This window comes from Atta colombica, unplaced genomic scaffold (assembly GCF_001594045.1).
Source record: "Atta colombica isolate Treedump-2 unplaced genomic scaffold, Acol1.0 scaffold141, whole genome shotgun sequence".
NCBI lineage: Eukaryota > Metazoa > Arthropoda > Insecta > Hymenoptera > Formicidae > Atta > Atta colombica.
This window is the reverse complement of record NW_017259230.1, coordinates 2,401,454-2,413,233: the sequence shown is the minus strand read 5'-3', so window position 1 is coordinate 2,413,233 and position 11,780 is coordinate 2,401,454. Positions and strand designations below refer to the sequence as shown.

General features: G+C 33.4%; 3 protein-coding genes across 9 annotated transcripts in view; 2 read left to right on the top strand and 1 right to left on the bottom strand.

Annotated features, from left to right (window-relative positions):
• LOC108684989 (aryl hydrocarbon receptor nuclear translocator homolog) overlaps positions 1-5,330 on the top strand; it is a 41,624-nt gene extending 36,294 nt beyond the window's left edge. For 2 of the 6 annotated variants that reach the window (XM_018189575.1, XM_018189571.1), the window contains 9 exons: positions 234-551; positions 803-1,006; positions 1,981-2,172; positions 2,427-2,585; positions 2,657-2,807; positions 2,914-3,071; positions 3,147-3,325; positions 3,396-3,540; positions 3,616-3,830. In XM_018189575.1, coding sequence (XP_018045064.1) covers positions 234-551; positions 803-1,006; positions 1,981-2,172; positions 2,427-2,585; positions 2,657-2,807; positions 2,914-3,071; positions 3,147-3,325; positions 3,396-3,540; positions 3,616-3,830 — 1,721 coding nt within the window. Of the gene's footprint in view, positions 1-233; positions 552-802; positions 1,007-1,980; positions 2,173-2,426; positions 2,586-2,656; positions 2,808-2,913; positions 3,072-3,146; positions 3,326-3,395; positions 3,541-3,615 lie in introns of all 6 variants that reach the window. The other 4 variants (XM_018189570.1, XM_018189573.1, XM_018189572.1 and 1 more) reach the window with 4 other exon arrangements.
• A 382-nt stretch (positions 5,331-5,712) lies between these two features.
• On the bottom strand, positions 5,713-8,679 carry LOC108684906 (U3 small nucleolar ribonucleoprotein protein MPP10). Of its 2 annotated transcripts, none has more exons than XM_018189446.1 (4): positions 8,402-8,679; positions 6,567-7,896; positions 6,150-6,258; positions 5,713-6,059 (listed from the first exon to the last, which is right to left on the bottom strand). In XM_018189446.1, the coding sequence occupies exons 1-4, from the start codon at positions 8,470-8,472 to the stop codon at positions 5,731-5,733; spliced, it is 1,839 nt and encodes a 612-aa protein (XP_018044935.1). In that variant the 5' UTR covers positions 8,473-8,679; the 3' UTR covers positions 5,713-5,730. The 2 variants fall into 2 exon arrangements, with proteins under 2 accessions (XP_018044935.1, XP_018044936.1); XM_018189447.1 differs by having other exon boundaries at positions 6,567-7,893.
• A 2,779-nt stretch (positions 8,680-11,458) lies between these two features.
• Positions 11,459-11,780, top strand: part of LOC108684942 (spectrin beta chain, non-erythrocytic 5) — a 78,023-nt gene continuing 77,701 nt past the window's right edge. The window contains exon 1 of the mRNA XM_018189493.1: positions 11,459-11,523. The gene's annotated coding sequence lies outside the window, so the exon portion shown is untranslated. The remainder of the gene's footprint in view (positions 11,524-11,780) is intronic.

Below are 11,780 nucleotides of genomic sequence, written 5' to 3'. Positions count from 1 at the left end.
TATATTTTAATATCTTTAGATATTTATAAAATTATGTATTTAAAAAAAATTATGTATTTAAAAAATTATGTATTAAAAAGGAGAAAGAACAAAATTTTATTGTTTCAATCAAATGTTCCTAGTATTTCAAAGAAAATAAATATGTATACAGACACAAATAATCCAATCGTGTGTACTAAAGGTTATAATATTCAGATAAAATATATTTATATTCGGATCTTTCGAATTCGCAGGCACCGGAAATACCTCCACGGACAACGCCTATAAACCGTCCTTTCTTACGGATCAAGAGTTGAAACACTTGATTCTCGAAGCGGCAGATGGCTTCCTGTTTGTTGTGAGCTGTGACTCGGGCAGAATCATCTACGTGTCCGATTCGGTAGCGCCGGTGTTGAACTACACACAGAGCGACTGGTTTGGCACCAGCCTGTACCAGCAAGTTCATCCTGACGATACCGAGAAAGTTCGGGAGCAGCTCAGCGCGGCGGAGCCACAGCATGGTGGTCGAGTGTTGGACCTCAAGACCGGAACGGTCAAGAAGGAAGGACAATGTAAATAAAGAAAAAGAACGAATCACTCGCGATTATTCGACAATTTTGCAGAGTTTCTATATCATCGAGCCAATTTACTATTAAATTATTTTATTATCTTGTTACTTTATTATTGTTTCATTATTAGATTATCTTATTAAATAATTTTACAGATGTTTTGAAGATTGTTAATTATAACGATACATCAGGATATCTCCTTTTTCTGAGAAATATATTTAGTCAGAAAGAAATAATGGATCTTCCAATTGCAGCCTCGATGCGACTATGCATGGGCTCAAGAAGAGGCTTCATCTGTCGCATGAAGGTCGGGAACCTGCAAACCTCGGGTGACATGGCAGCGGCACACGGGCTACATCGTATGAAGCAAAGGAATTCTCTAGGACCGCCGGCGCGAGATGGCCAGAACTATGCGGTGGTGCATTGTACCGGATACATCAAGAATTGGCCACCCACCGGTGAGTTTGACACGGGTGTACTGAGTCGAGAGAATCGCATAAGATTGTATGTCGATGTGCTTCCCGGGTAACGGTCTCTCTCTTTCTTTCTCTTTTTTTCTCTTTCTCGAGCGCAACGTACAGCGGGCCCCAGCTTTCTATTTTAAAGCGGGGGAGACGTCGCGCTCAAGGAATACGAACGAACCGTTCCTGGAACACGACGGAACGCGTATACCACGTGTGTACTGTAAATTAAGAATTGCCGTGACTGAATTTTTCGACTCGGTATCGTTCGTTAAACATTCCGCATTTAATTTAAAGTGTTTTTTTTAATCGATATTTGCTTTTGATCAGCTATGAAAAGTTAGTAACGCAGAAACTAAAAAAATACGATGAATTTGTATATTCAAATGATAAATCTATCTGATCTAAGGAAAGAAAGAAATATTATCAAATGTTTTTTTCATTGGTTATATATGTTTTTTGATCTGAAATATTTGTCTCTTCAGACAAATACTCGTTTCACCACTGAATGGAAAGTCACTATTAAAAGTCATGGCGAGGTAGTTAACGGCTGTTAACATATTTGTTTAATATTCATGATCACGTGCGTAGCCTTTTTTGTTCCGGTAGCTTTGTGGCAACCGCTGATTAATTCAATCTTATCGATTACGTTAAAAAAGAAAGATATAACGATGTCTTTGGCGCACATTAAATGTGATAGAAATGTGATAGAATGTGATAGAATGTAATAAATCGACTGCTTTACAACTTTCAAATTTTAAGGTGTATAATATTAATTTTTAATATAACATTTTTACATTTTAATTTCATTATAATTATAAATTATAAATTATTATTGACTATTATTACGATCACGTTAATATATTAGTATGAGATTTTTAACGTTTCCGGTAGCTTTTTAGTATGTAAGACGAATTTCTTAGAGCCGATCAACGGGAAATCATGAACTGATTCATGATTTTACGCTGTAGGTGATTTTGTTCCCCCATGTGTACCAAATGTGGGTCTAGGTGACAGAGGTCCCGGGGGCATTCAAACTGGTCCAGACGGTGTAGTTACGGATGAAAATGCCTCCACGCATTGCTGCCTTGTCGCCATTGGGCGATTACAGGTCACTAGCACACCAAATAGTAGCGACTTAGCAGGTTCTAATAGCAATAGCGGTAAGTATCATTTCATTAACAATTTAATTAAAAATTTTGGCTATTGCACACGGGACGTGGCAAAGTTTGCCATGTGTCAAGATGCGACACGATAATCAATCGTTCTTTCGCTCTTATGAAAAAGCGATAAATTGATTGGCTACCGTGTCATATCTTGTCTGTGCAGGAACCACTTGACAATAAAATTCACTTTATTCATGTAACAATGCAAAAGCTTGTCGTTTTCATTATAATTATGTTTCTGTTCGTTGTAGAATTTATATCACGTCATTCTGCAGAAGGTAAATTTACCTTCGTAGATCAAAGAGTTGGCGGAATTTTGGGTTATACTCCATCAGAACTTTTAGGTCATCCTTGCTACGAATTTTTCCATCCGGAAGATCTGACACATATGCGAGAGAGTTTTGAACAAGGTATTTCATATTATGCCTTACATATCTAAATGTGTTCTGCTTATATTATTAACCTGTGGCTCGTTTTCTAGTATTGAAATTGAAAGGACAAGTCGTGTCTGTAATGTACAGATTTCGAGCTAAGAATCGTGATTGGGTGTGGTTGAGGACATCAGCATTTGCGTTCTTAAATCCGTTTAACGAAGACATCGAATATATCGTCTGCACAAACACGCATGCAAAGTAAGAATGGAGTTACATTTAAAACCTCAAAGATGTCTTATATACTATATTTTTTATTTTTTTTTTCTTTCACATGAAAAAAAAATACTCGCATGTCTTTATCCAGGTCGTTTCATCCTAGTAGCGACGGTCAAACGGAAAGCGAAGCTGTACCTGCATATGGACAACCTGGTCTGGACTATTCTCTTCAGAGACATCCTACCAGGGATCCGCTGTACTCCGCACATCACATGATGCAGCATCCAGCTGCTGTAGCTACAGCCAGTAAGACAATTATCGCATGTTCTCTATTATTTTTTACATATCAAACGTCAAACATTAAATGCATATTATTTACAGGTCCGCAACAACCGAGGCCGTCCAGCACACAGAACGTATATCAGAGCTATGAGACGACGCAATCGCCGATAGCTTATGGATCACCTGGACAACAAAGTGCATCTTCGTCGGTCTTAAGTAGGATTCAGAAGCCGGCTAATACATCTCCAACTCCGCAACCATGGGCAATTGGAAGACAGGTATTTAATTTCTCATTTTTTAATATAGATTCGAAAAGTTACAAATGTCTAAAATTATATTTTCCAATAGCAACCTGTAACGGAAGGCTACCAATATAGTCAATTAAGTCCATCGAGATCACCGAGCGGACCGACGTATACTCAGCTTAGTAGCGGTGCTAGAACACCAGCTACACAGCAATATCATGCAGTCACAACAGTGCCTAATAATCCTGGTTAGTCCAACATACCTTAATCTTCTGCTCTAGTTATGCGAAATTGCTAATAATCAAATGTGCATTTGTCATTAGGTATGTGGGGTTGGCAGAGTCAACAGCATCAAACGCAGCAACCGGACGGACAAACCGGTGCTCAGGTGTCCGCGCAAGCGCAACCACCGCATCCTGGACAGGCCGGGCCCGGCACACAACCACAAGAGCTGTCTGACATGCTGCAGATGCTGCAAGATCAAGGTGGCTCGTCCGGCTTCGAGGAATTGAATATGTTCAACACTAACTTCGAGTAGCAACGAGAAAGGCGAAACGCCTCTGAGAAGCAGCTTTTACTTTAGAGGAATTATCTCTCTTCGAGGCTTTCTCTGGCTGTTCGATATTACTTCGGGGATTTTGATCTTGAGCGTCACAATCCGCACTTTCACACAGCATCCGGAGGATCGTTCATAGAGAAAGAAGAAACGCGATTTAACAATTTAGCACCGCATATATAGACTCTGCAAAAACGATCGCACTGGGATTAGGACAGCCTAGTCTACTGGATTATTTACATATTATACATCGTATTATAACGAGAGATTTTTTATTCATTGTCATGGGTATCAGATGCTACTGTCATGCGTTCCGATTGTTTGAAATAATTATCTAAACGAGCATGGTTTCACTGGGAATACCATTAAAACATCAAGAGCAAATGTACTTTCATGACGGTTATTAATTAGTGCTCGAAATGAATATAATACGCACAGATGGGCTATCCACATTTGGCATAAGCTATTAAAAAAAATAAAGTTTTACATTTATAAATTTTACATTTGAAACTAAATGCGTAATCGATAAAGATACTAATAACTGAAAAACGCTTTCAATGCTTTCAGTGATTTAGATGATTGTACTTTAATAAATCTGGAATTAAATTGAAGTTCATTCTAATATTGAAATCTACTCATAGCGGTGAAAGTTGTGTATAAAGTTGATTGATTAGTTGAGTGAATGGCCTATAGATAAATATTCACGGCCTTGTTACAAGTATTCTAAATATATGTAAGCATCTGTGCTTATTATACAAATGAAGTAACGTAATTTTAATTTTCATAACAATTTTAACCTGTATCATGCGATTCGATAAATATTTAACGAAGAAAAAGAAAAATGAAAATAACAAGTGTACTCTAAACAATAAGAAAAAATATTTTTAAAAAACTTCTCAATCAAAAATCTATACACAAATCACGGTAATTTTAATACCAGCTTATCATTAGATTTATAAGGTTAGCTTAATTATTTTAATTTAGATCTTTGTAATTATAAACAGTGCAATCATAAATCAACACGCGATAAGAAATCGTTCGAGACATTGACAATGTACAAAAATTGTAATCCACCTTTGCTTCTCTGTGCAAGACACGTTTTTAGATATTCTTGAAGAAAAAAATATAGATAATGTTACACATACGAATAATTGCATTTATAAGTAACCACGTGTGACTTAGCGCGTTTGTACGTGTTTTAGTAAATTTTGACAAGCACATTGAAACGAAATTGCAGCATATCATGATGAATTGGGAACATTTTTCACTAATATACGAACTATACATATACACATGATTTCTTTAATCATCCTACATCGTGACGAGAATAGTACCATCACTTTTTGACAATAACTAATATATTGGGCCTGATGCAGGCATCAATATTTATATGCGAATGTGTTAAGTATGAATTCGTCTCTATCAAAGAAAAAGATTATTTCATAAATCCCTTATCCATTGTTATATATTCCTTTGCACAATATCCACTCATATATTATAATTCCACAAGAAATTGATTATTATTATTTAAAGAGTGAAGGGTGTTAGAAATGCATATCATGCAATAAAACTATAAAAAATATTTTTAGTGTGTGTGTGTACATATATATGTGTGTGTGTGTGTATATATATATATATATATAAATCTATCTTACATTACGCAGAATGTAAAGAATTTACATTACAGTAAGTTCTTTAATAATTCTTGCTAGTTCCTTTGCATTATACTCATGATAACACAAAAAAAGCAATAAGATATAACAAACAGCATGAAATCTTCAAAAGGAATGATGAAAAATATAACACAATTTTTTTATTTAAATTTCATTTAAATTTAAAATACAAAATTTACAATTTCAATTTTACAGCCTAAGTAGCTTAATTAATTTTTCTTCTTGGACAAATTGTCTTTTTTAATTTTAACTTGATTTTGTAATTGCGTGAAAAATGCAATCGAAGACTTCGCAACTTTATGTGTTGTTTCATTTAATTTTGTAACGTTTCTATCTTTAGTTATTTTCTTAACTAACGCAACCTTTTCTTTCTTATCTTTATACTTTTTAGCAATTCCTGGTTGCAGTGCTCTTAATTTATCCTTCTTTTCTATTGCTTGCTGTTTTGCCCGTTGCCTCGATTTCTTTCGTCTTCTCTCGCGCTTCATATCAGTTTTCGTTCGTTCTGATTTACCGATAAGATCGCCACGTTCTTTAGCTGGAAATAAGAATTAGAGTTTTATTTTATTTAAAATAAAAAACTCATAAATCAACGCAATAGTTTTATTAAATATAATATGATAAATACTTTTAATTTCTTCAGGCGCTAATAGAGTTGCATCAGTGGCTGTGACAGGTGCTACCTCTTCCATGTTAATTGCAGGTACATTGCTAATAATTTTAATCTCTGGTTTAGCCTAAAACAAAAATCGTATATATTATATATCTTATTACATATTGTATCTTCAAATACATTTAGTGCGAAACGCGCTACCTCGTTTTTCGATGAAAGTTGGAAATTATTAAGAATATCTCAAAATATAAATATTTTATAATGAGAATAGAAAATTATTTATACAAATTACAAGAATAGTTTCTATTTACAAAGAAACATTTAACTTAGAATATGTATTTTTTTTTATTATTAATATCTATATATTATTAACTAGATAGACTATTATAAAAGCTCTGATTGATTTTTAATGTAAATTATAACAAATCTTACCATCTTGGGAGTGTAATGATAATTGGATAATGCATCCAATTTTGATATCAAAGAACGCATCATTTGTCGAATTTCATTATGCAACTGTGGTGTTTCTTCTTTTTTCTCATCGTTTTCTGGATCTAACGTTTGCTTTTGTCTCAAATACTCCTTTTCGTAAATTTGCGACAAACTTTCCTTGCTTTTTTCTTGATTTAATATCAATTTTTTCTTATATTCTAACGGTGTCTCGACAGGCTTGAATTTTTTCTCGACATCATCCCAAGCTTTATCCTTAATCCGCTGCTTGATTATGTCTTCCAGTTTCAAAGTGGTCTCTTCTGTTATCACAGGTGCTGGTCTTCTGTTCACATCAACAACTAGAAATTCCTCCAGCAAGGAATTCTGTGGTCGATTTGAACCACTTACTTCACCTTTCAATTGCCATGGTTTCTCGCTAACCGCTTCATCTTCTAATTCTTTGATCCTCATTGACAGCCTTTCTTGACGAGCCTCCAAAGTAGATTTCGACTCTATAGCTTCTTCTATGTTTTCTTCTTTGTCTTTCTTATTAAGATTCACCTTATTCTCTAAACTATCTGTCTCATCTGAGTCATTCGTAAGATTGAATCTTACTTTTTTAACTGTTTGATCTTCATCTTCTTCATCAAGATCCATTTCCTCCTCTTCTGATCCTTCCCCTTCAGAATCTTTAATACTGTCATTGTAATCTGATTTTTGGCTTTTGTTAACTTGCTCATTTTCGCTTTCAGGACTATCAAAGAAATCAGCATATTTTATGTATTTCTCAATGTTATCTCCATCTTCTTCTTCAGAACCTTCATTAAATAAATCCAATGATTCATCATCCGATCCAGCATTATCTTTTCCTTGTTTCTCTTTTCTCTCTTCTTTAGTTAAATATTCATTTAGTTCTTGTAACTTGAAAAATTTGTCGTCTACAATGGAAGATTTTTTCTTATATTTTTTCTGTGAATTATTTTTAATTTCTACATTTTCGTCTTCTGATTCTTTCTCATCAGGTATGCCTTCAGCCTCTTGAGCTAAATTATCATTTTCAATCTGTATAGGTTCAGGTTTTCTGGAGCTCACTGGGATCGTCAACTTTTTACCTTCAGATAAAATTGAAATGTCGCTAAAAATGTGTGCTATCTCACTCTCATTCTGCAGTTCCAATTGCTGCCAAATTTGCTCCTCATCAAAGCCTTCTATGACTAATTCTGGTAATGCATTCGTATTTGTGTAAGATTTTTCTCTTTTATAGGATTGCTTCTTAGCAAAATCATAGATATTTTTTGTAAGGACTGCTACATTGATTTTAGTTTTTCTACTAAAAATGAAAAAAGATTTTATTTTCAAAATAGACTTTTGCAGAATTTTACATTTAATGCAAAAATATTTTATATTCTTATTTTATACTTGATTACAAATTTCCATTAGATAATATCGTTACACTTACTTTAACTTATACTACATTAACATTATGGTAATTATACAGTTTAGCACAATCACCTCAAAAATCAATAAAATTAGACTTATTCGATACGTTTTTTGTATGAAATGAAAGAATCTGACAAAAAAAGCGTGCAAGCTTTATCAGATTCTTTTATTTCATGCAAAAATGCATCGAATAATCCTAATTTTATTGATTTTTGGAGATAATTGTGCTAAACTATATAATTACCAACATTATATTACTTTAACATCAATATTTTAACATTATATTTCACTTCTTTTCTTTTAGCTAAGTGGTAATTACCATTAGCAATAAAAATTATTTTCTTACTTTCGAAATATCTTAGGTTATCATCAAGATTTCATAATACTTAACTTACCTCTTTATTTGTTCTAGCGATTGAATATCATCAAGTGTAGACATAATATTACTGAGAAAGACGACAGCCATTTTATATTATTTTAACAATAAACTTGTTTAAATGATATTTTATAATACGATCAAGCACGTATACCGCACATGTTCAAAGAGTTTATATTGATTTATATGTGCGGATGTGTGTGACACATGTCCTCTAGTTAGAATCCTATTTACAAGAGAAGCGACCGAGTTTGTTAGTATCGCAAAAATATTAAAAAGTACTAGAGACCGACCTCTAAAAGCTCTAAATGGCTCTTGCCAAAGAAAAACCTAAGAGAACATATGACGACCCAAAATCTGTAACTGCAAAATGCTGCCGCGCACTACCGCCCTCAAAAGAAGTGGATGTTAACTACACAATAATACGTTCTCTCTCAGGTTTCTCTCTGCCGTCGATATAATTTCGTTAAGTTTATTTTCCAATGTCGCATATATTATACAAAAAACTTAATGTCGTTTTCATTTCATACACAAGTGAGCGTAATGATTATTATCATAATATATTTAATACCTAACAACAACATAAAACTCAGTGGAGTAGTATTGCTATATTAATATTTTGATTTAAAATTTTATTATAGAACTTTAAGTAATAAGTATATTTCTATATTTGCGCGGTGTTTAAATGATTCACAATTTATGCTTATTATTTTATAAGTTCGATTTTTCTTTCATATATAATTTTTTCGATAGTCTTCATTTATTTATCTAATTTTCGATAGCCTTCATTTATCTAATCGATTTTTTAATTTTTGGAAAAAATATAATTTCTAGTCAATTTCTATTCAAAACACTTTGAAATTCTACAGTATACGTAACGTGAACTACTAAATACATGCTAACATCGTAAAAGCACTTGCCGAATGGGTACTTCTCTATCTTTATAAAACGCATGGCCCCAAATTTCGAAAAAGACTGAAATTTTTTGCGCATAGGATTTATATACCACATTCGGAAGCTTCGCGCTCATTGGCTGGCATGCGAGTGGTGGGATTCGTCGTTTGACGGCTCATAAATAGCCCGTAATTCGCAATTTCACGCTTTTGCGACTCAAGCAGGGGACGGGGTATGTCCTGTCATTTTAACGTTGAAAAGTTCGCACTATTCGCAGCTCTGTCCTCGAATCGATTGACTTTTTTCCAGATTCTAATCTCTGCTAAATATAAAACGTCATTGGAAAAGTTCGCAGCCCTTCGAATCGATTGTGATTTTTTTCTTCATATTTTAATCTCTGCTGAATATAAAACGACGAGAAACGGCACGAAAGGATTGTTCATCGTTGGATTTCTTTACTAAGGTAATCAATAAGTAACTTTGTCTTTACTTCTCGTAACAGTGTAAATATCGCGTATTGTAAAGTCTAGTACTAGCATACCGATTATTCAGTCGAAAGTATGTGGCGTCGTGTCGTGTCGTTGCGTCTCGCGTCGCTTTTTACGCGTGAAGTTAACCGCACGCGGAAAACCATTTCCCCATTTCGATCGCATTCACGAAATGCGGTTTTCATTCGCAAAATGCGGCGAATAGGAAATAACATGGCGGAACGGACTGGCTCTTAAATAAATGGAAACGCACGATCAAATGATAATTAAAACCTATATAATATCTGAATGTATAACTTAAATATATATTTTCATATTTAACCTCCGCGTGACTATAGATTCAGTAATCGCATATTAATAATCCATTCAAACGCGTATTTCGTAAAACTTGTTTGCGAAAGTATATCGCTTAAACAATTGACAATGAGATTTTCGAATATCAATCTGCAATACGGAAATAATATTTATAAAAGAAGAACGTATATTATAATATACGCTTGCCCTTTATGATTGTTATTTTCGCATTTTGAGCATCAGATATATTTCAAAATACGGAAAATTCATGAACACGACGAGAGCGAGAAATGCAGCGTCACAACGTCGCCTTTGGCGAACGCGAAGTTAACCGCGTAAAAACGAAGCTGTCTCGCCTTCTTAATCTTAATTACAACTACGATTCATTTACACATTTCGGTCTGTAAATGAAACGCAAATATAATTAAGAGACGAGATTGGCATCGATCAAATAATAATTTGAAAAAATAATAATTGAAACTTATATTAAAACTATATTTGTCGTTTATTGTAATACTTAGTTCGCGCAATCATAGATTCAACATTCACTAAGAAAAAGACGCGCATTGCGCGTCGTGTCGCTCTTGGTGTGTGAAATTGATAACGCGAGAGACGAAATCACTTAGACATATTAATTGCATTTATGTTTTTATTTGCAGAATGCGACGAATACGAGAGACGGTTGACTCTAAAATAAATTGTTACGACTTATTGAATTGATAAATAAAATTTATATTAATTTTATATTTAATTATTAAAATATCTAATAATTTTTTGAAGGGCACACCCTTCGCAATTATTTGCAACTGCACTTAATTTTTAATAAATTATTTGTTTCAACTGAGATGAATGAATAGATGCTATCACAAATCAAATAATTAGAAGAGAAGAAAAGTGAAAAGCAGACTTGACAATTTTGTGAAGAAGAGGAGGAGGAAGAGGAGGAGAAAAAGAAGGAAAAGGAGGAAGAAGAGGAGGCTCAGGAAAATCAATGGATCAACTTGCGGTAAGCAAACTTTTTGCTTATTTTTTGCATAAAAAATTAATCGTTTCTTCCCATTAGGTTGTTTTATTTCAATAATTAAAAATAATAAATAAAAAAAAAGAATCTAAAACGTTACGGAAATTTATTCTCATGAACAATTTTGAGAAAGTGTATTATTATTTTAATGGATATGTAAAAACTATTGAAAACCTATCGAAAAATTCAATGTGTTAATAAAAATTAGTTTTTTAATTATTGATTATTTTGAAAACTATTTTAACTTGTATCTTGCATTTGTATGTTACAGAATCATGTAACCATTGATAACTCCATTGCTGCGCATCAATCCGTCTTCCTTCTTCTTTTATTGGTACGCAGCTATCTTGGCCGCGATCAAACCAATAGCCAATTAGTGAAGGTGCAGTAAAATATAATGAAGACTTTGCACGGCTTTATACTGAGAGATCGGGGCATCGATCGGTGAGTCACAAAGATTTTATCAGATAACGAATCTATATAAAATGTACAGATTTATCATTATATTAGAAATGAATGTAAAGAGCGCTTTATAGACCTACTTAAAAATTACAAACGATTATGATACATATTTAATCTTGGATTTGTCTATTATTATTTATCAACTTGATCAGCGTTTTGATATGCTATTTTGCTTGAGGCTATTATGTTTATTCGGAAAAAAAATGTTTCATATATAATTATATAATTATAAATATATA